Source organism: Ammospiza caudacuta, chromosome 11 (genome assembly GCF_027887145.1).
Source record: "Ammospiza caudacuta isolate bAmmCau1 chromosome 11, bAmmCau1.pri, whole genome shotgun sequence".
Classification (NCBI taxonomy): Eukaryota; Metazoa; Chordata; class Aves; order Passeriformes; family Passerellidae; genus Ammospiza; species Ammospiza caudacuta.
The window spans coordinates 1,808,499-1,834,149 of record NC_080603.1 but is presented as its reverse complement, the minus strand read 5'-3'; the positions used below and the strand labels follow the sequence as shown (position 1 = coordinate 1,834,149).

Genomic DNA, 25,651 nt, shown 5'->3' with positions numbered 1-25,651 from the left:
CCCACATCCCAGACGCGGATGGGACTACCCACTTATTTTGTTTTTCCCGTTGGGTTTGACAACTTCGGTGCAGACGTTGCCTTTCCGCCTAGCTAGGGTTGCATTGCCAGAGCATCTGCCCTGGCCTGTGACTTGACTCAGGGTGATTCCTTTGTGGGGGGTGTCCCATCTACATTGGTGGGGTGCATCTGCTGTGGAGTAACTGAAGGGAGTGTTTAGAGCGACTCCTTCGTAAAAGGGAGGTTTGACATCGTAACAAAGCCAGCAGGATTCGGTTAGGTTAGGGTTGGATTCGTTCAGGGATAGGAAGGTAGCTTCTAACATACGAATGATTGGGTCTGAGTCGGCTGAACGGCCTATCTGAAAGGCTTCTGCATGGCCGGTCGGGATATCAGCGATCCTTGTGGGCAAGGCTTTGGGGTGGGTCGCGTTTCTCCCTTTCGGCATGATTTTAATCACTTTGTTGGGTCCGACCGCTCGGGGTGCCAACGGTTGGAGCCTAATAATTCACACATTCACCCTCTCTTTTGACCCTTGAAGGACTACTGCCCACGTTCTGCCTATTGCACAACTAGGGTGATCTGGCTGCAAAACTGTCATGTTGTAGTTTGTGCATTTCCGAAATTTGGGTATTTTATGGCGATTTCGATGGAAGTTTCCATGAAAGAAGAGGGGTGTTTTGCAACCGGTGGGTGCCCAGGTGAACTGTAAGAATTTGTCGGGCTCTTGTGGATCCCACCCAGGCCCCGACGGTCTGGCATCTGTAACTATGGTTTCGCAGCCCCAGTGCCCACAATGTCCCCACCTGGGTGATTGCAGTAGCTTTTCCCATGGTTTGAAGCTGGGCACCAGTAGGATAGGTACATGTGTGTGGCGTGTGGGGAATAGGGGTCTACCTTTGGTTGTCCTGGAAACAGGTTGGTGATACGGAGCACGAAGGATGGAGTGTTTGGTGTGGTGATTTCCCTGAGCACCTTGTCACTACTACGGTGTCGCATGACCCACCTGAAGGGCTGATGGGGGTTGTGATCTGGGCTGGCTTGCCCTCTGGCAACAAGCCCCAACAGCAAAATCACACAGAAACACCGTTGATGCTTGGGTTCCACCCATGCGGGTCTCTCGGGCTTGGTGGTCTGTCGCTTTCCTCTGGAATGGGGATGTACGCATCGCAAGGACGTCCCACGAGCAGGTCCTGTAAACAGAAACTCGCAACTCTCGTCAGTCTCATTCTGCTCGCTATGAAGGTCCGGTTTAATCTACTTAAGTGGACACCACCTGATTTTGCCGTCCTTCTTGACAGCCGCGTACCCTCGCCCCGTGAGCATCAACCTCCAGCCCCGTTCCCACTCGCCTAGCTCGTTTCTGATTACCACCTGTGGGCCCTCTTCTAGCGTTCGGTTGGCCCAGTGTTTTTGGATGGGACTGTTTGTTTCATCTCCCCTAGGGAATTGATTCAGTGCCAGCAAAGCAGTTGCCAGCATACGTGCCTGATCTCCTGGGGGAATGGCATTGGCAAAGCCCTCTGCTTTCACCAACACTTCTATCTTGGTTTTCAGGGTCTGATTTGCTCTCTCAACTATGGCCTCAACTATACCTTTGACTGGTACTGTTATACGGGATACCTTGCACTAATGTGATGCCCCATTTTGAGGCGAACTCTTGCACTGGTTTAGAAGTGAAATTGGAACCGTTGTCAGTTTTGATCTGTTTGGGGATACCAAGCCAGGCCATGGCTGTCAGTCAGTGCTGAATTGTGGCCTTGGAGTTTGTTTTGGGGTGCTGTGTGGCTATGATCGTTCCGCTATAAGTGTCTACTGTCACTGCAATCCGTGCTCGGGGCTTCAGCAGTTCACACCAAGTGAAGTCCAACTGCCAGATTTCTGAGGGCTTGAGACCTCTTGGGTTGACCCCGCAGGTCCATAGGGGTGACTTCTGGCAATGAGGGCAGGTGGCTACCACACGTTTCGCATCCACTGTCGAGATTTCGCATCTCTTCACCAGTGCTTTGGCTCTGATGTGGAGCGACTCGTGCAGTTGACGGGCTTCCTGCAACGTCTAGACGCCTTTCGCTGCGGCGTCCACTTTGTCGTTGCCGATCTGGAAGTAATCCTTGACTGGGTCATGGCTGCTGATGTGAATGACTGACACGGTGCCCTGTCGCGAGGAGAGTGCTTCTTCCAGCATTAGGGCTGCTGCTGATGTTGACACTCCTAGTCCCTTTTTTGTGTGAAGTGTTAAAGCCACCAGCTGGGTGCTTTTCCACGCCCGGGACTGCCCTCCCACTCCGTTCACTGGAGGGACTTCTGTGAATTGCCAATGCCTGGGCCAATGCGCTTGGGGAATAATCGTGCAGTCTGATCCCATGTCCACCCAAAACTGGAGCCCTATGACGTGGGGATCCTGACTGCCGTAAAGGCAGCATGTCCCCCACACCATCAGGGGCTCCTTCCCTATTCTCATGGCCAAGGCCACCCAGGGATTCCGCTCTGGGGCATCCCCTGCTGGCCCTGTACTACCCACCAGCTCCCTCATCTCCTTAGGATGGATTCCATCCAATCTCATACACCTGTGAGCATCTGAGTGGCTCAGCAGGTCACCAGCTCCTTCCTCCTGGATTGCAGGAAGCTGTTCTGCTCCCTGTGCCCATCTGCCATCTCAGGAGAACACTTGTCCTGAGGACAACCTGTCCTAGTATTGAAAATTGAGACAAACAAGGTGTTAAGCAGTTAAGCCATTTCCTTATCTTTAGTTACTATCTCCTCCACTGCATCCAATAAACAGTAGATGTTCTCCTTCTCCCTCTTTTTGCTAAAACCTTTTTATACAAACTTTTTTTTTTTTACAGGATGGGTAAGGTTAAGTTTTGATTGAGCTTTCACTGCTCTGATGTTTTTTCTCATAACCTAAAGACATCCTTAAACACTTCCTGCAGTGCCAGTCCTTTTTTCCCTTGAGTTCCCACAAAAGCTCCATGCCCAGCCTGGCCAGTCATTTTCCTCACTAGCTCATTTTTTGCCACACTGGGACAGGCTGCTCCTTCCCCCTTAAGATTACTTCCTTGAAATTTGTCCATCCTTCCTGGACCCCTTTGTTTTTAAGGCAGCTTTCCTTCAAAAAATCATGACCCAATTCAGTACTCCCCAAATCTGCATCCTAAACAGGCCAAAGTCTGCCCTTCCTAATTCCAGTGGAGAAGTTTTGTTGCTGCTCCTCCTTCTTTCACAGAACTATGAAAACTTGATTATTTCATGGTCACTGTGCCCCAGGCAGCCTCCGAGCCCCACATCTGCCACCAGCCCTTTTCTGTTTGTGAACAGCAGCAGACAGAGCTTTCCTTGGCAATGGGAGTGTTACGAAAAATTTGGTGAAACAGAAAACTCCTTAACCCCAGTGTAGCATGAAGAAGCGGCATTCTTTAATCAGCCAGATGCACTGGTGGTAGCTCCTCCCAAAGCCCGGCATGCTAAGCACAGGAAAGTTTCTGTCTATTTTCTGTATTTTGCACACATATTCATTGATTGTCCTGGACTAAACATATATATGATAATCATTTCCCCAAAATCATTAACATATTTCCCTTCACCTCCCTTCCTGCCCTTCACCCATGTGTTCTTCTGCCCTGGGGGTCTCTCTGGTGGTCCCTGGTGCTCGTGGACCTCAGTGTTCCAGTGGGCCTGGCTGAGCTGGCAGGACACTGAGGCTGGTGAATTTCAGTTCCCCTTCTCACACAATGGGCATTGTGTGCTTTCCATAGGCCTGGGGTTTTGGAGAACCAGCATTGTGTGTGCTCACCTGGTGTAGGAAATTTATCATCTGGTAACATGAGGTCACAGTGTGGGCTATGACATCACAGAGTGGGTTATGTGAGATCATCGAGCAGCTGTGACATCATACACTGCCTCTAAGACATAACAGATAGAGGTATGACATCACAGGGCAGAGGTCTGACATCACAGAGCAGACTATGACATCAGAGAGTTGGCTGTGAACTCACAGATCAGATGTGTGACATTAGTTAATGTGTTGTGACATCACAGAGAAAGCTGTGACATTACAGGGGGGCTGTGTGACTTCACAGAGTGGGTTGTGGCATCAAAGACCAGCTAAGCAATATCAGAGAATAAGCTATGACATCACACAGCAGCCTGTGACATCACAGCAGGGCTGTGTGAGGTCACTGGGTTGGTCACTCTGCCTTAGCTCCCCCTCACAATTTTCCCCCAGAAGTCCAAAGCTGTTCAAGCCCAGCAGGGTCCCCTATCCCCTGGTATCTCCCTGGCCCACCTGGAGCCACAGCCTCCACCAAAGAGTGTTCCACAGGATCCACCCCAGAGCCTGCCATGAGGACAAGGGGCTGGGCTGCATGACCAGGACATCAAGGACGTGGATTATCCAGGTCACTGGGGCCTGGTTTGGGGTTGCCCAGGGCAGGAAAGATGTCTGGCAGCTGGAGCAGGGTCTGGGAAGGGCCTCCAAGGTGGGGCTGGAGCCCTTGGGCTGTGAGAAGAGGCTGAGGGAGCTGGGCTTGTCCAGCCCAGAGCAGGGAAGGCTGAGGGGCTCCTCATCCCAGCCTGGCAGTGCCAGCGAGGAGGGGATGGAGAACACAGAGGCAGGCTCTTCACCGGGGGGCCTGGGGGGAGACAAAAGCCAATGGGTGGAAGGGGAAAGAGGGGAGATCAGCCAGAACAGAAGGAGATGAAATGAGTCAGGCTGCCTTCAGCATTTCCTCAACACCAAAAGCAGCCTGATCCCAGTCTCCATCCACCACTGACAGCTTTGCAAATCAGGAATTGTTCAGGCTGTTTTCCCCCCCACCCCCCCCCCCCCCCTTTACAGATGGGCATTCTGATACATCACAGAACCATATTTTTCTAAAAATAATTTTAGTATGGAAATTACTCATGGATGGTGGACATGTCAGACATTGCTGGGACATTGCACATAGCTCAGGGAAGAGCATGATTGTTATTGAATTGTGTCTTCTTCAACCACAGTCATTTGGCCATGAAAAGAAACTTCCTGTGCCTCTGAATCCCACCAGTTCCTGACCCCCAAAGGACACAAACCTGCTGAGTTCTGGTTCCCGCTCCGGTGGTGGCACCTGCACCTCCCTCCATCCCCAGAGCAGAGCTCCCTTGCCCAGAGAGTCCCTGGCAATGCAGGGATGAAGGAACCAAGACAGGCTGCGGGGATCAGGGGATCAGGAGCAGGGCACAGCCAGGGATTTGGGGTGGTTGTGAGCCCAGGGCAGGATCCGGTCCTTGGCCTTGGTGAACCTCATCCCATTGTCCTGGGCCCATGGCTCCAGCCTGTCCAGATCCCTCTGCAGAGGTTCCTGCCCTCCAGCACAGCCACACTGCCACCCAGCTTGGGCTCACCTAGGAACTGACTGAGGGTGCCCTCGATGGCCTCATCTGTGGGAATCCACAAAATCAGAGGGTTTTGGGAAAGCTGCAAAAGGCAGGCCTCAGAGACAGTCAAACTTAGCTCAAATTAGAGCTAAGCAGCAGCCGTGAGATAGGTCAGCAGAAAAATTATTTAAAAAGTAGAAAAACAAGGACAAATAGAACAATGGTCTCTGTATTAACCCTTGTCTAGAATAACTTTCTAATCTGAAGAAAAGTATATCTAGTGAGATATTAGGAAGTCTGAAGCTTAATAATGGAGCTCTGTGCATTGTTTTAAGGCTTACAAGCAGGTAATGTATTCAAAATAGGCAAGCATTGTTTTAACCAAAGGTACATTTTCTTATAGTTGTTGGATAGAACTACTGTCAATATGCTTTTGCTTTGTGTGATTGGTCAAAAAACTTATAAAGTAAGTTGTAACATTACGTTCTTGGTCTGCTGCTTGAAATGTGAGCTGCTGGCATCTTCCCATTGTCATAACCATGTAATGAGACTGACGCTGAAAAATAAAACAGCTCAAGGCACGTTCCACAGCAGTCCTGTCCCATTTGTGATTTGTACATAGCCCCCAGCAGGCAATATCATCCAAATCATCAATAAAGAGATTTAGCTGACCTGGCCTCAATCCTGAGCCCTGGGAACACGCCTGGATGTGACTCCATTCCTCAGCTGCTTTCAGTGCCAGGGGCTGGATGGGGGAAATGGTGGGGAGAGAGTAGGGACAAAGTGTGATGGATTGTCAGCCATGAAGGGGCTTGATTTTCATAGCTGTTCACACTGCATGAGGAGGGGCTGGGGATCAAATTCAGCTGGGGGTTGTGGATATCAATCTATAACAGGAAAAGAAAACTAAACAGGACAAAATAATTCTGTCTGCATTGTTTTCAATATCGTAGATTCACTTTGAATACACTTCTGAAATCTGTCTAATTAACCACAGAAGAATTGAAGATTTGAATTATTCCCATGGGGTTGTCTTGTTTTGGTGTTTTGAACAAATGTTTATGAGCCTTTGCCACTCAATTCCTGAACTGAAGAGCTCAAGAAAGAAGAGGCCTCTGGGAAAGTAAAATTCATCACCAAGCTCCAAGGTTCTGAGGAGCCATCCTCATCAGAGCAGCAATGAGCAGAAATGGGCATAGCTTTGTGGCTGCCCCAGCTTTGGCATGGGCCCTGGGCCTGGAGCAGGAGCAGCTCTTGAGGGCCCCAAGGCCACAGCTCTTGTGCTTGCCTCTGCAGATGGGATGGCAGCAGGGGCTGCAGAGCTCTCAGCATCTCCTGCAGAGGAGAGCAGGACACCCAGGGAGCCTCCTTTGGCCTTGGCCAGGCACGTTCCCCCATGCTGGGGCTGAGTCCTGTAGCAGCTGCAGCTGCTGCTGTGCCCTTGCCAGGGGCTGAGGCCGTGGGCCAGTGCCCAGAGCAGCCAGGTCTGAGCAGAGCTGTGGGGCCAGAGCCGGCTGGGCTGGGCTGGGGAGAGGCCCTTCGTGCTGCCCAGAGCTCAGGGCAGCTGGCAGAGCTTGCAGGGAGCTGGGCTGGGCTCCGAGAGCCTGGCCCAGAAACCATCAGTGTCCATCTCAGCCTGGCTGAGCGTGCAGGGGCCAAGAAGAGCAGCCCAGGGTCTGCAAGTTCTCTGGGTGGGAGCTGAGCTTGTGAGCCCCTGAGCCCTGCCAAGTGCTGGGGCTGCACCTCCAGCTCCAGAGGAGATGGGACTGATGGGAGCACAGACAAATCATTCCTGCTGCATTCTTTCTTGTGTTTGCCTGTACAGGTGACCTGGATCCATATCTAGACAAGGTGTTTTGTGTCAGATAACACTGATAGAGGGATAAGAATAATATTATGTAGCTAAAAATTATATTTCATGCATAATACACAATGAGAAAAAAAAGGCATATATTATTAGAAGAGCATCTGAGGTTTTCAGAGGAGGAGGGACTCATTAATGTTCCAGTAGTCAAACCTGTTCAAATACTTTCTTCAGGGCTTCCTTGAATTCAGAGGCCAAGGCCAGCCAGAGCTCTCTGTCCTGGCAGCTTTTGTCGGGGAGAACCCTTCCATATAGGGAATTTTCAGGAGGAGTATCACTTTGGCCATGGGCACCTGGACAGCTGGGTGGTTCTTTTCCATAGGAAGGAAAGCACAGAGCCCCAGTTCTCCAGGGGCTGATGAGAGGCAGCCCTCAGAATTCCAAGATAAGCTGGAGCTGTCCAGTGGCCCCTGGGAGGCCAAACCAGCCAGATCTGTTCCATGTCCCCTTGGTTCCATGAGGCCCTGAAGTGTCACAATGTTCTCCTTGCTTCTGCAGTGTCACAATGGCCCCGTGCTTCCATGAGGCCCTGCAGGCTCACAGTGGTCCTTTGGTTCCGTGGGGCCCCACAGTGTCATAATGGTCTCCATGATTCCATGGGGCCTTGCAATGCCACAATGCTCTCCATGGATCCACAGTGCCCTGCAGAATCACAACGGCCCTTTGGTTCCATGAGGCCCTGAAATGCAGCAATGGCCTCTTGGTTCCACAAAGCCCTGCTGCTTCACACAGGGCTCTTGAGACCATGTGGCCCAACAGAGCCACAGTGATGGCCTTGGTGCCACAAGGTCCCACAGTGTCACAATGGTCTCTGGAATTGATGATATCCACTATGTCAAAGTGGTCCCTTGGTTCCACAGGTCCTCAAAGTGTCACCATTGTCTCCACGGAAAGGAAACCGTGGTACCCAAGCCATTCAGGGACTGATGAATGGCCTGTCCTGGCAGCTTTGTCTGGGAATAACCCTTGGATATTCAGAATTTTGAATGTTGAATCCCAATTTCAGCTATTTGTGCCTGGAGGACAAAGCCAGTTCTTTTCCACAGAAAGAAAAGCACAGAGCCCCTGTGTTTGGAAGACAGGTGAGAGCTGGTCCTAAGGAGGCCAAGGCCAGCCAGACCCATCTGTAATGGCAGCTTTTCTGCAGGAGAAATCATTGTATATAGGACTTTTGGAGGTTGATTCCCAATTTCAGCAATGAGTGCTTGGAGAAGGATGATTCTTTTCCATAGGAGAGAAAACACTAAGCCCCAGTGTTTGGAGGCAGGTGAGACCCAGGTATGAGGAAGACAAGGTCAGGCAGATATGTTGGTAATGGCAGCTTTTGTCTGGCAGCAATCCCTGGATATTCTGAATTTTGGAGAGGGACTCCCATTTTGTCTATGGATGCTTGAATGAAAAGGGCAGTTCTTTTCCATTGGAAGGAAAGCCCAGAGCCCCAGGATTTCAGGGGTACATAAGAAGAGACCCTCAACATGCCAAGGGCAGTTGGACCAGTCAGGCCAAGCCAACCAAACCTGTTCCCCGTTCCCTTGTTTCCATGGGGCCCTGCAGGGTCATAGTGGTGGTGTCATATTGGATCCTTGGTTCCATTAGGCCCAGATTTGTCACACTGGCCTCTTGTTTCCATGGGGCTCCACAGTGTCACAATGGTCCCTTGCTTCCATGAGGCCTGGCAGTGTCACAGGGGTCTTCTTGGTGCTGCAGTATCGCAATGGACCCTTGGTTCCATGGGGACTCAAGATGTCAGAAGAGTCTCCTTGATTCCATGAGGCCCTGCAGAGCCCCTTGATTCAACGAGGCCTCCAAGTGTCATCAGGGCCTCCAGGATTCCATGAGGCCCCACAACGTCACAATGGATCTTTGGTTCCGTGGGGTCCTGCACTTTTCATGGATCCTTAGTTCCATGGTGCCCTGGAGTGTCACAATGGCCTCCTTGGTTCCATGGTGCCACAAAATGTGACAACTGTTATGGGGCCTGCCAAGACCCCATAGTGTCACAATGGTTCCTTGCTTCCATGAGGCCTGTAGTGTCACAATGATCTCCATGATCCCATAAGGCCTTGCAGTGTCACAACAGACCATTGGTTTCATGGAGCCCCCACAGTGTCACTATGGCTCCTCAAGGCTCTGAAGTGCCACAATGGCCCTTTGGTTCCACAAGGCCTCAAAGTGTAAAAAAGGCCTCCATGGTTCCATGATGCCCAGAGTGTCACAATGGTATCCTTGGTTCCACAGTGTGAGAATTGACCCTTCATCCCATGGACACCCACAGTGTTCACTGCGGTCTCCTCCATTCCACCAGGCCCTGCCATGCTCTAATGGCCCCTTGGTTCCAGTGCGTCCCAAAGTGTCAGAACAGTCTCCATTGTCCCATGAGGCCCCATAATGTCACTGTGCTCCGCTTGGTTCCACAGGGCCCCACAGTGGGACAATGGACTCTTGGTTCCATGAGGTTCCTCAGTCCCAATGGTCTCCTTGGATCTGCAGTGTCACAGTGGCCCCTTGGCTTCATGTGACGATGCTGTGTCACAATGGCTCATGGTTCCATGAGGCCACACAGTTTAACAATGGACCCTTGGTTCCACAAGGCCTAGCTGTGTCACAATGGACTTCTGGTTCCATGAGCTCTCACACTGCCAGAAGCAGTCTTCTTGGTTCTGCAGTGTCACCATGGACCCTTTGTTCCATGAGGTTCTGCAATAGAACACGGTCACCTTGGTTCTGTGAGGTTCTGCAGAGTCACAATGGACCCATGGTTCCACCAGGCCTTGCTGTGTCATAATGGTCTCTTGGTTCCAAGAGGTTTCTCAGGGTCACAATGGTCTCCTTGGATCCGCAGTATCACAATGGACCATTGGTTCAATGTGGCCCCGATGTGCCAAAATGGATTTTGGTTCCATGGGGTTCTGCTGTGTCACAATGGACCCTTTGTTCCATGAGTTTGCACAGTGTCACAGCTGACTCCTTGGTGCCGTGAGGCCCTGCTGTCACCAAATCTCTGAAATATCAGAATAAGGCCCCTTAACACTAATTTGCTATTTCAAAGGGTATCATTTATTCAGGCCTAAGGTCCAACTCCTAACCTCACATGAACGTGTAATTCTACCAGTGTGTTGCTTATATACAGTCACTAAATGTGAATTACAATTTACCCATGTCCATAAAACCCACCACAAGTTCCCAGATTCACTCCATGTTTTCTCTATCCCTGCACCCTTGAGCCAGATTTCTTCTTCTTCTCTTCCAACCATTGTTGCTGGGAAAGCAGCCCCTGCATGCCTTGCTCCTGTGCTGAAAGTTCACAGGCAGGGTAAAAATGGAATGAATCCTTTTGGTATCAGCCCAAGGCTATGTGTGGGCAGGCAGAGGCAGGCAGGAGGCAGAGCTGTCAGCAAAGGAAGGGGCAAGCCAGATGGGGCAGCCGGGGGATGCCGACAGCCTGCAGTGACAGAGGCGCAGGGCAGGGACACTGTGGGACAGCCTGGGCTGCACAGGGCACAGGGATGGGCAGCAGCTGCAAGACAGCCCTGCCAGAGCCACCTTGGGAAGCACTTTGGCCATGGCTGCTGGCCCCGGGTCTGAGGCAGGAGCAGGAGACAAGTGACCCTTGCAGGCCTAGGGCCTCATTGCCTCCTTGTCCCTGCTCAGCAGCCTGGCAGGGGCCGCCCCATGCTCCTGCCCTTGGCATTGCACATCCCCACATGCCAGTGCCCATCCCGGGAAGAGCCCTGAGCAAGGAGGGAGGGACAGGATCTGCCTGGCCAGGGGCTGGCGCTCAGGCCTTGGCCCTTTGCATTCCTCAAACACATCCAGCTTTTCTCAGCACCAGAGACACCTTTGCCTTGTTTGTCCTTAGCTGTCATCACTGCCTCCAGTGCTCTGCTCTAACTGGAACCTGGGGACACTTTCCCAGTCGTATCCCTCGGTGGAACACATTAAAACTTCAAGAAACTTGACAGTTTCAATTTAACTTTGAGTTCTTGAGAAGTTTTTTGAAGACACTCTCAGGGACTGAGTCTGATGTAAACAACACCAAAGCCCTGTGAGAATCATTAAAGTTTTCCTAGTTCAGTGATGGAGAAAGATTTCAAAGAACTTGTAAGAAATACACATTCCTATTTGAAATGAAGTGTTTTATTTTATTTCTCTTTAGAGCAGAGGTGATTGCAGCAGTCTGTGATTGATATTGACCCAGGGTGTCTCCTCAGCAGCTCTGGCCTGCTCACAGAAGCTGTGCCTGGAGCTCTGACCTAGTGTGGACAACCTTGCTCCACGTTGCCCAGCCCCATCCTATCTGTCCTCACTCCCCTGGGACCTGCTGTGCTTGCAGAGCTGGCTGCACTCAGCTTTAGAGGGGTTTTCACTTTTTGGGGATTTTGAAGCAATATAAAACTCCTGAGTTTCCCCACTGCAAACAGACACACTGCTCAGGTGTGTGCCAGCCCCAGGTGCCACCAAAGCCACTGCAGAGCTGCCCTGGGCCAGCTGTGAGGGTGGATCATCAGCCCAAGCTGCACTGGGCCACTGCAAGGGGCTGTGGCAATGGGCACTGCACTGACCCCACTGCTGGGTTTGGCTGACACGTGTTATGAACAAAAATTCTGCCAATATTTCTGTGAGAAAAAGGTTACCACTGTTGCTGCTGGGCTGCTGCTTGTGTTATGGTAAATACGGGTCGTTGTTGTTAATAGTTGTTTATGTATCAGTAAAAGCCCTGGCTGGGGTGAGTTAATGGCCCTTCTCTGAGACAGTGAAGGGTGGGGTACCTCCTGAACAGTGAGGAGAAGGGACTTTGGAGGGGAGGGATATGCAAAATAACTCTAAGGACCAGCATGCTTTGTGGGACCCCTGCTCCAAACGCACTGAGAAAACTCCAAAAATAACGAGCCACCTTAGAGTTGAGAGATTGGAGTGATGTCTGGACGTGAGGAGCGGAGTGCTGAGCCTGCAGAGATGCGGAACACCTTCGGAGCCTCTCGCCTTGACCATGGGAGTCATCCTGATGCCGGGAGCGGACGGGAAGGAGCCGGGAAAAGTAGCAATGGAGGGTCTCGACGCCCAAAAGGCTCCCACGAGGACCAGACCCCCAGCTCTGCCCCTAGTGGACAAAGCTGCGCATATTCTCCTCCTCTGAGTCGCCGTAGGAGAGATGATGGGAAGCTGCAGCCCCCCCGAGATGACCAATCCTGAGCTGATCACATATAATAAAGGCATTAAAAAGGAGAAGAATTCTCCTTGCCCTGTTTATTTCAGCTGGGGCGCTCATCCGGAATAGCCACGCCGAAAGAGGACACCAGGACTGGCCATCTTGGACCTCCAGGACAGCTGGCTACCAGGACCAGAGGGATCGGCTCAGGAGCAAGCGATGCAGAGGAGCACCGGAGCACCAGACTGGTGAGAAATCTGGTGGCGGGAGTGGGAGACGAGTGCATGTGTGTGTGAGTGAGACGAGGGCCAGAAGCCGGACCTTCAAAGTGAGAGCAGCCCCTTCAGTACTGCGTTTTCAGTCTTTCGCGAGAAAGCCGGCCGGGAACATTGGGAAGTGAGTGGAATTAGTGTGAGTGAGTCATCTCCTAAGGGGGAAAAAAAAGGGCCCCCCCCTTCGGGCGTGCGGAGGGAATAGTTGTATGAGTGGCACGCGCCCAAAGTAAGTCCTGACAGAGGGAAGTCAAGCAGATTGTAAGTCCCGAGAAGGATTCGGGTAAGATCTGTAAGTCCCGAGAAGGATTCGGGTAAGATCTGTAAGTCCCGAGAAGGATTCAGGTAAGCTCAAGCCCTGCTGGCAAAGTAAGTCCTGACAAAGGAGTCAGGCCCCACTGAGAGCCATTGCAGCTGCACCTCGAACTCCCGTGATGCTCTGCGGCCCCTTAAACTGTATGATACCCGCGCCTACAACTCCTGTCACCTCCCACGCCCCAGAGAGCCCCGTTCGAGCCCTGCAATGGCCCACCTGGACCCCAAAGGGCCCCAGATTCCCCTCCCTGAGCTCCAAGGGCCCCCCTGAACCCCCAAGTGCTACCCCGGACCCCGAACTATCCCTCAGAATCCCTGAGTGCCCCTCCAAGTGCCCACCCGGCTCCCCCAGGTGTCCTCCAGACCCTCAAGTTCTCTCTGAATTCCCTCCCCAGACCCAAAACTGCCCCAAATGTGCCCCAGAAATGTCTCCAGGGACCGCAAAATGCCCCCCTTGACCCTATGTTAGAAAATAGTAAAAAAGATGACAAAAGTGCTAAATTATTAGCATAAAGAAGAAGAGATCAATAGCCAATAGTTGCCAATTAATTCATGAAGGGAATTATGTTACTTAGAACGGACAAGGAATAATTTTTTGGTTGCTAAAAATGCATTGATTTTTCATATCAATTTATAAATTGGGTAATAAAAATATTGAATAATAATATTATAAATAAGAAAAATATTACTATAACTTTAGTAATTATTACATTCTAATTTTCAAGTAAAATGCATAATTTTTTTTAATGTTTTGGGATGTCAGTCCCAGATGGGCAATGTCAGACATGGTGAGGCTGGAGATGAGGAGCAGGTTCTCCAAACAGGGTCAGCCTGCAAGGGGCTCATTCTTCTCGGTGCCCCGACCTCCTGAGGAGACATTCAGCATCAAGATCACCTGGGAAATGCTTCCATCCCCTCTTCTCTGAAATGAAAAGTATAAAAATATTCCCTTGACTAAGACCAAAAATTATGATGTGCACTTTGGAATCTCCCCCCTGAAGACAACTCCAAACTGACTCCAATCACTGCACAAACCCTGGAGAATCAAAGACAATGGAAGGGAGACAAAGAACTCCTGAGGCCTTTCTGTATTTTAATCAGCCCCACGCTGGATTTGTGGCTGGGTCCAGGAGCTTCAGACACGCAGAGAAGGATGGAGAAGCTGCTCAAGGAGGCAGCAGCAAAAATCCAAGTGCCTTGGAGCATGGCTGGGCCCCAGTGAGGGCAGGGAGTGCCAAAGGCTGCCCAGGGCCTGGTGAGAGCAGATCCTTGAGGGCAGGATTGCAGGGAGCCCAAGGCTCTGAGCAGGGAACTGCAATGCTGAGCAAGGCCTGGGTTGGCTGGGTTTTCTCTCCTTTCAAGAGTGTCTGGGTAGGCACTGTTGGTTTCAGGTCCATGGTCCCTGTGCTGCTCTTGGCCAGCTCTGGTTAGGGTGACAAAGGCAAAAAGCTCTGACCATGGTCCTGATGTTGTCTTACGTTTTCTCTGGTTAGAGGTGTTATTTTAATTCTTCATTTGCATGGTGGCTTGTTGTTCTAGGTGTTTTTGTTAGGTCATTCTCTTCTGTTAGGTCTCATGATATTTTCATATTTGGTTATTGGGTGACATAATCCTCTTCTTTATGGTATGGGGGGGTTCGCCATCTTAGATGAGAGTGGGAGTGATAGTAAAAGGTTTTAAAACCATAAAATTGGGGGAAGTAGAAAGAAGCTAGACTTAGTGGAGCTCTGGAAAAATGTTAAAAATAGACTCTGAAAATCTTAGGCTTTGTGTTTGCCAGATCATGTGAAATTGCATTTACTTAAGCAGTATATGATAAATTATATAATTGTTCAATGTGATGATTGTTTAGTAATTAAATATAATTATTGAATAATCATAAGAAGAATCATAAAAAACTATGTTGGAAGTTTGAGGGGGGAGCCACGAGGAGCCCATGCTTGGATGAAATCTTTGTATACAATAGGACAATATAAGTTTAATAATTAACATGAAAGTTATATAACGATAGAATATAAAAACATGTTCATCCTGAACCCATGTCGGAGACAGATTTGGGTTTGTACCCCTGACACCCAGAGCTCTTCAAAACCAGCACCTGCACAGAATCATTCTCGTGATTATGTGCTTCTGAACGCTAACAGGAGCAGTGGGGGTAACACCTGACAGTGAGGGGATTTACATAATTATAAATCCTTTAACTAGCCCTGGAACTTGACATAACTATTAAACATTCAACAAACAACCTATAACTAACATTGGAACTTTATATTAACTTGTTTAACATTGAACTTTATATCAACTCCTTTAACAATCAATTCTCTACAATTTCCCCCTCTAATTGTTCAATTGGGCTCAAGCCTACATCAATTAGCAATTACTTTTTTCTTGAAAGTACAATTTTTAATATTGGTTGTAAATTTGCTTGGCATCTTGATGTTCTTGATCATTCATTATCATGATTACTTTTACTTCTTTCTTATTAAGCTCTTTTGGTATCATTACACTTGCTTGTACAGGAGATGTTACAACTCGGATTGTACCGGGGAGCATGCAAGGTAGGAGGATTAAACCAGCAATTTTACATAAGGTGAAAAAGGCTGGTTTTTTCCACCAGTTTCCTTTTAATGACCAGAAATTGTCCCCCCAGCTGGTATCGAATGTAGGGGTCCATTCTTGTGTTCCAACATAAACTAACTTCCAGATTTCCTTTGAGATATTTCTAATTACTTCGCTGCGGTCATCCATTTCTAAGCAGCACTCGAGGAGTTAAATTTTCCACATATGCTTCCATCATCAGCTAATAAATAATCTACTGCTAGTCTGATTTGATACACTACAGTTCTAGTCTGGGATAGTTGGTCATTTATGTGGTCTAAAGCTAGAGAGGTTCAGTTCGATACCATTTCAATTACTGCTTGTAATCTTAGAATCTGATTTAATGTATAAATTCATTAGAAGACTTAGTAGGGGATGTGGTTGGTTTTGACTCTTTAGTGGGTGGTGGTACAGGTCCTTTAATCTGGGTTGTATGTGTCCACCCCTTCTCTTGGGTCTGTATGGCTGTATTGGTGGTGAGTAGGACCTGAAAAGGGCCTTCAAACTTAGAGGTTAAAGGTGCAGTGTTCCATGATTTAACTAACACCCAGTCCCCTGGATTGATGTTGTGTCCCTTATTGTCTAAGGGAGAGGTTTGAGGTTTGATCTTTTTCCTAAGATATTCTAACATACTTCCTATTGCCTTTAGATATTTTTGGGTGGCTCTCTCTCCTTCTGGATAAATTCCAATGCTATTTAAGGTTATCAAGAAGGGGAGTCCAAACATCATTTCATAAGGTGAGACTCTTATACCTGATTGAGGCCTTGTTCCAATTTGTAACAGTGCTAAGGGTAGACATTTAAGCCAATTCATCTGGGTTTCTGTAACTAATTTAGTTAACGCGTTTTTGATGGTTTTATTCATCCTTTCTACTCTTCTGGCGTTCTGGGGATGCCAATGGGCTGTGCAACCTCCATTTCATTCCCAGGGCTTCAATAACTTTTTGTAAGGCTTGGGCTGTAAAATGTGGACCTTGGTCAGAATCGATATTATTTATCAACCCATATCGGGGAATGATGTTTTCTAGGATTGGTTTTGTGGCTGCTTGGGCTGTCCCTGTTTTGGTCAGGAACGCCTCTACCCAATGGGTGAGGTGATTCACGGTCACTAATAAGTGTTTGTATCCCTGGACAGGGGGCATTTCTGTGAAGTCTACCTGCACACTTTGGAATGGCTGTAAGGCCAACTCTCTTCCCCCAGATCAGATACTACTCTTCTCATTATTTTCTGATTAATTTGTTGGCAAGTTAAACATCCCTTGGTAACTGTCTTTGCTATGGTACATACTCCCATGCACGTTTGATCCCTTGGAAAGTGGTCACGTAATCCTTGTATTCCCCAATGGGTCAACTCATATAACTCTGTCATCACCTTTCAGGCTGGAGCTTTATTTAAAATTTGCCGTCCTTCAGGAGTCTGTCATTCTCCATTTTCTTTTTGCTGTCCTCTCATCTTTTCTAACTCTCTTAATTCTTTCTCATCAAAGATGGGTCTTTCCTCTTTTCTTTCCCTACTAGGTGTTCCTTCTATCTTAAGAATTTTAATTGGACTACCTTGTTCCAAGGCTACTTCTTTTGCTACTTGATCAGCTAATCAATTTCCTTTTATTTTGAGGGCGTCTCCTTTGTGATGTCCTTTTATGTGAACTTTGGCTATCTCAATTGGTTTCCTTAGGGACTCTAGTACTAATTTTCTAAGCTCTTCATGTATTAAATTTTTGCCTTTAGAATTTAGGTACCCCTGTTCTTCCCATGTTTTTCCAAACATATGGGTAATCCCAAATGCGTACTGGGAGTTGGTATAGGTAATTCTTTACTGTTTTTCTAGTAAATCTAGCCCTCTTTTCAGGGCATAGATTTCACACCACTGGGCACACCAATTTGAGGGTAGCTTTACTTTTTCCTCAACTTGCATGTTCTGCCCATCTATGGTTGCATACCCTGACACCTCTTTACTGGCTACCATTCATTATGATCCATCTGTAAAAAAAATTCTCCCATATGGGAGGGGTTCATCTTCTAAGTCTTCTCTCACTTTGGTCTGCATTTCAATAATTTCTAAACAATCATGCTCCGGGTCTGTTAACAGCTGTCCTGTGAGGAACTGGGTTGGATTTAAACATTTTGAAGTGACTAATTTGAGACCCTTGGTATTTATTAGGATTACATCATACTTTTGTATTTGGGCATCGGTTAGCCACTGAGGGGCCTTGTGACTTAAAGCATCTTTCACATTGTGTGGGGTATGAACCCGGATCTTCCCCTTTCAGGTTAGTTTCTGTGTGTCTTCTATTGGGGTAGCTGTTGCCTCTATCACTTGTACACAGGCTGGCCAGCCTCTGGCTACTGGATCTGGTAACTTGGTGAGAGATGCGACCGGCTTCCTGCATCCTCCCCAATCCCGTGTAAGGACTGCACAAGCTATCCCCTCTTCCATGTTTACAAATAGGTCAAATTTATTTCTAAGATCTGGTAGACTTGGTACAGGGGCAGAAGACAATTTAGTTTTCAGATTCCGAAGTTGTTCCTCATCATTTCAGGTCCAGGTTACAGGCTCTGAGTCTATCAATTTGTCATATGAAAATTTAACACTTTTAGTATACTGATCAAGCCATAATCTTCAATATCCAAACAAACTTAGTAATTTTGTACTATCTCTTTTGGTCTTTGGGGCAGGGATGGACAGAATTCCCAAAATTCTCTTGGAGCTTCACCTTTTATACCCTTGGGTGATTATATGTCCTAGATATGTTACTTCTTGTTCCAAAAATTGCAGTTTCTTTTGTGATACTTTTAGGCCTTTTTCCCCTAAGTAATTTAGATGCTAGTGTGCTAGAACATCTAACTTTGTCTTGTTCTCCCCCGATTCAAAGAAATCATCAATATATTGTAAAATATGTACCCCATTCTCAGGTTTAAACTGTTCTAGGAGTTCTTCTAAAGCTTGCTGAAGAGATTGGGGATTCTCTAAACCCCTGGGGAAGATGTGTCCACCTTAGTTGCTGTTTTCTTTTCTTTTCAATGTCCTCCCATTCAAAGGCAAACCAGTTCTGGCACTCTTCAGCAGGGAACATGCCCAGAAGGCATCATTTAAATCCATGACAGAGAACCATGCATGCTCCTTAGGTACTTGGCTTAAAAGGGTGTACAGGTTTTGTACTACCGGGTGCCTTGTAACCATTCTTTTATTAACTTCTCTTGAATCTTCTACTAATCAATACCTTCCATCAGCTTTTCTCTCAGCTAGTATGGGAGTATTATGTGGAGACATGCATGGTTCTAAAATCCTTCCTTTAATAGCTGGTCAATTACTGGGGCTAGTCCTTTCCCTCTGGGGAAATTGGATACTGCCTTAGCTGAATGGGGGAGATGTCTTTCTGCATCTCTGCTTCTATTGGTGGAATATTCTAACAACCAATTTTTCCCTCCCTCACCCACATGTTTGGGTTGATTTCATCTATGTCTCCCTTAGTTAAGACCATTATTTGTACTACCATTTTTCCTTTTTTTAGCATTACTCCAATTTCCAATTTGATTTGTAAATCATGTCCTAAAAAATTACAACCTTACTTGGGGATGTAAATGAACTTAGCTTGACACTCTCTTGAATTTCCTCTAATTTCTACATCTTCTATAATCTGGGCTTTAAATGGTTCTCCTTTGGCCTCTCGTACTTTGTAGACCTTTTTACCAACTGTGATTCCTGTTGGTATTTTAGTCACATATGACTTGTCTGCTCCAGTATCAACTAAAAATTCAAATTCATCATTCTGAGGATCAATCTCTAAATATACTTAGGGCTCTTCTAGATGATTCATTAAATTCCCTAGAGCATAGAACCCTTGACACCCCTATTCCGCATACTTCTCATCTCTTCTTAAGATGTTCTCTAGAGTTTCTTGCTCCCAGGCTATGGCTTCATCTAATTGGAGTTTCTTACAATTTCTCTTTAGGTGTCCTTTCTCTCCACAGTAATAACAATATTTGTCACTGGGTAGAGCCCTAGCCCCTTTTGGTCCAATAAAACCTTTGTCTCTTCTAAGTGGTTCTACTGGCCCATCCTTGTTGGCTCCTACACTTTCTCTGGCTATGGCTACCATAATTTTAGCTTTTGATTTTCTTTTTTTTCTTTTCTTCTCAGATATACTCTTATGGCTTCTCTCAAGCAGTTCATTATACTTTTTTCCTGCCAGTCCTCTATTCTTTCTCACTTTCTAAAATCTAAAATCTGGCCAGGATTTTGTTATAAATTGTACCTTGAGAAGGACTTGACCTTCTGGGCTATCTGGGTCAACATTAGAGTAAATCTATTAAGCCATGTGGCTGGGGTCTCATCTTTTTCCTGGGTGCCGTCAAATGCTAACCTAGTATAATTTTTTATCCCTCTGGTCATCAGGGATCTGTGATCTCTCATATTCCTTCTCCTCTCTTCTTGATTAGGGTCCCAGTCAGGCTCCACTGAAGGCATTTTTTGGTCACCTGGGGACCCGGGCTGGTTTTCTCACTCCCAAATTTTCATTCCTGCAGTTCTTTTTAATCGAGTCTCTTCTAGGGAAAATAGGTTGACAATCTCCATTCATTATTAGGGGAGATATGGTTACCAAAGATGAGGGAATGGCTGAGGTACTTAACCCCTTCTTTACCTCAGTTGTCAAAAATAAGTCAAGTTGTCCTCAGGACAAGTGTTCTCCTGAGCTGGTGGATGGGCACAAGGAGCAGAACACCCCCTGGAATCCAGGAGGAAGCAGTTGGTGACCTGCTGAGCCACTCAGATGCTCACAGGTGTGTGGGATCAGATGGGATCCATCCTAGGGGGATGAGGGAGCTGGTGGATGAGCTCCCCAAGCTGCTCTCCATCATTTACCATCAGTGCTGGCTCAGCAGGGAGGTCCCAGAGGACTGGAGGTGCCAGTGTGAGCCCATCCCCAAGAAGGGCTGGAAGGAGGATCTGGGGAACTCCAGGCCTGTCAGCCTGACCTGGGTGCCCGCCAAGGTTATGGAACAGATCACCTGAGTGCCATCCCAGGGCACCCACAGGATGGCCGAGGGGTCAGAGCCAGACAGCGTGGATTTCAATATCTGCATGAGGGGACTGAGTCCAGCATCAGCAAATCTGCAGATGACACCAAGCTGGGTGTGAGTGTGGATCTGCTGGAGGGTAGGAGGGCTCTGCAGAGGGACCTGGAAAGGCTGGATCCAGAGCCCAAATCCAAAAAGGTGAGGTTGAACAAGACCAAGTGCCGGGTCCTGCACTTTGGCCACAATAACCCCTGCAGTGCTACAGGCTGGGGGCAGAGTGGCTGGACAGCGGCCAGGCAGAAAAGGACCTGGGGTCACTGATGATCAGCAGGCTGGACATGAGCCAGCAGTGTGCCCATGTGCATAAGAAGGCCAATGGCTCCTGGCCTGGATCAGGAATAGTGCGGCCAGCAGGAGCAGGGCAGGGATTCTTCCCCTGCACTTGGCACTGGTGAGGCCACACCTCGATTGTTGTGTCCGGTTCTGGGTCCCCAATGTAGGAAGGCCATGGAGGGGCTGGAGCGTGTCCAGAGAAGGGCAGCAAGGCTGGGCAGGGGTCTGGAACACAAGTCCTGTGAGGAGTGGCTGAGGGAGCTGGGGTTGTTTGTCCTGGAGAAGAGGAGGCTCAGGGGAGACAAGGGGGTGTCAGGGAACAGGTTGGACTTGATGATCTCCAAGGTCTTTTCCACCATTGCTGATTCTGTGACTCTCTGGAACCATCCTTGGAGCAGTGGCAACAGCATCTGCAAGAGGACAGGAAACTCCCAGCTCATGGGAACAAACTTTCTGGCTGACTGCAGAGGCCACAACAATGCTGAGTGGTTTCCCTGGTGTCCCCCAGCCCTTGCTGGCCCCAGGGGCTGATGGCATTTGTGCTCCCTCAGGTTCATGTCCCCACACCAACAGCATGGGGGTGCTCCCCCTGCTCTGTGCAATGAAAACAGGGGCTCCTGAGCCAGTGCTGCTGTGTCTGTGCCTGCAAGGATGGGGCACCTGGGTGAGCTGGGGGAGAGGCCAGGGCTGCAGAGGGGGGATGTTGTTGGCAGCTCTATGAGGATGCTCTGGGACGCTGCCCTGGCCTGTCCAGTGCACTGGGGATGGATCAGTCCCTGCTCTGCTGCTCCTTCCTGTCTGCCCCAGGGCCCATGCAGAGCCCCAGCCATGCTGTTTGTCCCCAGCCTGCCCACGGCCAGCCTGGAGCTGCTCACGAGCGTTTCTGTGCTGAGCATTGGCCTGGGCGTGTTCTTGAGAGAGCCTGGGCAAGGAGTCTGGAGCCCCCAGGCCCTGTGCTGAGGCATCAGCGCTGCCCCAGCAGTGCCCATGGCCTGTCCCTGCTGCAGCCCCGGCACTGCCACCCCCAGGGCCGTGCCCGGCCCTGAGAGCACTCAGGCCCTACAGCAACTCCAGGGCCACCAGGGCAGCGGGGCAGGGCCACAGCAGCAGCACTGGCAACACTAAGTGCTGCTGCTGCTGGGCACAGCTGCTGGGCCAGCACTGATCTTTCCCAGCTCAGTACACAGACATTGCTGCTGTAGCTCCAGAGAAGGCAGCAAAAGGGGGATCTCTTGTGAAAAGTTTTCTGGGAGATCCTTTATTCTGTCTAAAGCCGCCGAGAGCGCAACTCCTCATTGACACAGTCTGAGGCCACCATGAATTTTGAGAGAAACCTAATAAGAAATGGCACAAACACTGACCTTTCTTTGTTGTAAAAAATAAAACACTAAAACAAAAGAAAGACAAGAACATATCAACAACCAAACCCAAGTAGTAACAAATAGGAATTTTATTACATGTGATTTGCAGAAACTGGGCAGCAGCTTAATGTTTCTTGAACCATCTAAGCAGTGTCCACACTGCAGCCCTGAGGTCCTGGTTTCTAAGGCTGTAGATGAGGGGATGCAGGGCTGGAGGCACCACCGAGTACAGAACTGACAGGGCCAGATCCAGGGATGGGGAAGAGATGGAGGGGGGCTTCAGGTAGGAAAATGTGCCGGTGGTGACAAAGAGGGAGACCACAACCAAGTGAGGGAGGCAGGTGGAAAAGACTTTGTGCCGTCCCTGCTCAGAGGGGATACTCAGCACAGCCCTGAAGATCTGCACATAAGAGAAAACAATGAACAAAAAACAGCCAGAAGCTAAACAGACAGCAACCAAGGAAATCCAAATTTTTCTGAAGGTGGAGTGTGAGCAGGAGAGTTTGAGGATCTGGGGCACCTCACAGAAGAACTGGCCCAGGGCATTGCCATGGCACAGGGGCAAGGAAAATGTATTGGCTGTGTGCAGCAGAGCATTGAGAAAGGCACTGGCCCAGGCAGCTGCTGCCATGCAGGCACAAGCTCTGCTGCCCAGGAGGGTCCCGTAGTGCAGGGGTTTGCAGATGGACGCGTAGCGGTCATAGCACATGATGGTCAGGAGGGAAAACTCTGCTGACATAAAAAAAAGGAAGAAGAAAACCTGAGCAGCACATCCAGCATAGGAGATGGTGCTGGTGTCCCAGAGGGAATTGTGCATGGCTTTGGGGACAGTGGTGCAGATGGAGCCCAGGTCACTGAGGGCCAGGTTGAGCAGGAAGAAGAACATGGGCATGTGCAGGTGGTCACCGCAGGCTACGGCGCTGATGATGAGGCCGTTGCCCAGGAGGGCAGCCAGGGAGATGCCCAGCAAGAGGCAGAAGTGCAGGAGCTGCAGCTGCCGCGTGTCTGCCAATGCCAGCAGGAGGAAGTGCCTGATGGAGCTGCTGTTGGACATTTGCTGTCTCCAGACATTGGAACCTTTTGAAGAAGGAATTCAAGTGGTAATTGAGGGGAGATTTCTCACAGAAAATCAAAGCTGTTTCTCATAGACCCTTTCCTGCCACTAAACACCTCCCCCGGTCTATATCTAGGAGATCTTCCTTCACCTTTGTTGCTGGAGCACTGATTGCTGCTGGCCCATGTTGTGTGAGGAGCTGGATCTTGACCTGCAGGACACCTGGGAATCAGCCTTGACCCCCAGTCAGTGCAGGGGAACAGTGAGGGCAGAGGCCAGTCCTAGTGTTAGGACTTGGATAAAGAATATTCTCCTATGGCAGAGGAGCTGCCTGGGTGATGGGACGGAGAATGCAGGAGGCAGAACGCGAGATTCTGCTGCACTGTGGAAGAACAGAGTCCAGAGAGGCAGGAGGATTGTCTGAGGCTTAGTGCAGAATGAGGGGAGCTGCTCTGTCCCTCTCTCCTGTTCCAGCTGCCCTGCACTTGCACCTTTCTGAGATCAACTCCTGTGTTACCCTGGACAGCCAGGAGACACTGCTGAGAGCAGAGGGATCCCTGGCACACAAAGTGGCTCCTGTCTTTCCCAGAGTCAGGAGAGTGGGCTCATTGCCAGCCTCCCAGAGGCACAGGGAGCTGGGACACCCCATGGCTGTGCTCAGCCTGCACAGGAGGAGCCCAGGGGCTGGGCCTGGCCCTGCAGCTGGAACTGCCATTGCAGAGAGCCCCTCAGCAATGCCAGCAGCACCTGGGCAAGGCAAGGAGAGAGAGAGAGCAGGGCCTGAGGAAAAGCCTTTCCCTGCCCAGTCCTGCCCAGCCCCTGCCAGGCAGCAGCAGGGCAGGACAGTGGCCATCAGGCCCTGGTCAGCAGGGAATGGGCACATGCCCGCAGAGATGCCCTTCATCTCTGGGGCTGCTCTGCCGGCCCAGGAGGGACTGAGAGCCTCAAGTCCCCAGGCTGAGGGCTGTGCTGGCTGCGAGGGGACACAAGAGCTGTGCTGCTCAGGGCAGTGTCTGCCCTGAAGGGCAGGCCCGGCAGATGCCACATCTGCCCTGCAGCAGGGCTTCCCTCAGCACTGTCTCCCTCCCTCCCTGCCCACGGCTCTGCTGCTAGAGCTGTCCCAGCCCCAGCTGCTCCTGTGGCCCCGGGCTCCTTCCCTTCCAGAGCTGCCAGAGCCCAGCCCAGCCCCTGGGCCAGCCCTGCCCTGTAGCTGCTCAGCCCTGCAGGGATGAAAGAACACTCCCCCAGCCTGGGCACTATGGAAAGGTGATGCTGCATGGATCTGGAGGCTGGGCAGGTGCAGACACTTGCTGAGGTTCCCAGGAATCCTCACTGTGATGGTTTAGGAGTCTCAGCCCCTGCTGTGCCCTGCACAGCTGAGTTTCTATTGCCCCCAAACTGAGCTAGGCAAAAATGGGAGCACAGATTCCGGAAAGCAGAGACCCAAGCAGGAAACTCCTGCCCTAAATGAGTTCATGAAAAGTCCCCTCAGAAATGAGCTGGGCATGAGCTGCATCTCAGAGCAGCCCTGGCTGCAGCCCCAGCTTTACTCCCTGCAGCCGTCCCTGGTAGCAGTAGCCATCCTGCCCAGTCCCTCTGACGGTGCCCCTGGCAGCCCCGCTCTGCAGCACATCTTTCTCCTCCTCCTCTGCCACAGAGAACTCACCACGTAGAGGATTGTGGAGATGTTTCCCCAAGTGAAGTCTCAGCTCAATGTCCTCCTAATCCTGATTGCCTTCAGCCTGTCTCTGTCTGGCTCCTGTCCCCTCAGTGCCTACAGGCAGAGCCCTCAGCTGGGCTGGGAGAGGAGCTGGCCCTGGGAAGAGCTGTTCCTTTAAAGCTCAGCAGCACAGACACAGCACAAGGACTTTAATGAGCCTCTAGGGGATTTGGTGTTGTTTACATCAGACTCAGTGCCTAAGAGGGTGTTCATAAAACTTCTCAAGAACTCAAAATTAAATTGAAACTCTGAAGTTTCTTGAAGTTTTAATGAGTCTCACTGAGAGACCTGATTGAGAAAGTGTCCCCAGGTTCCAGTCTGAGCAGAATGCTGGAGGCAGTGATGACAGCTGGGGACAAACAAGGCAAAGGTGTCTCTGGTGCTGAGCACACCTGGATGTGCTTGAGGAATGCAAAGGGCCAAGGCCTGAGCGCCAGCCCCTGGCCAGGCAGATCCTGTCCCTCCCTCCTTGCTCAGGGCTCTTTCTGGGATGGGCACTGGCATGTGGGGATGTGCAATGGCAAGGGCAGGAGCATGGGGTGGCCCCCTGCCAGGCTGCTGAGCAGGGACAAGGAGGCAATGAGGCCCCAGCCCTGCAAGGGTCACTTGTCTCCT

The 25,651-nt window shown here is 49.8% G+C and overlaps 1 protein-coding gene across 1 annotated transcript; it reads right to left on the bottom strand.

The window, feature by feature from the left end:
- Positions 1-22,386: 22,386 nt before the first annotated feature.
- Positions 22,387-23,316, bottom strand: LOC131562639 (olfactory receptor 14C36-like). The gene has a single exon (XM_058812467.1). It carries the CDS (start codon positions 23,314-23,316, stop codon positions 22,387-22,389), a length of 930 nt encoding a protein of 309 aa, XP_058668450.1.
- Positions 23,317-25,651: the final 2,335 nt, after the last annotated feature.

Bases quoted from the DNA above. Each gene is read 5' to 3' on its own strand.
- LOC131562639 (XM_058812467.1), bottom strand. From the start codon at position 23,316: ATGTCCAACAGCAGCTCCATCAGGCACTTCCTCCTGCTGGCATTGGCA.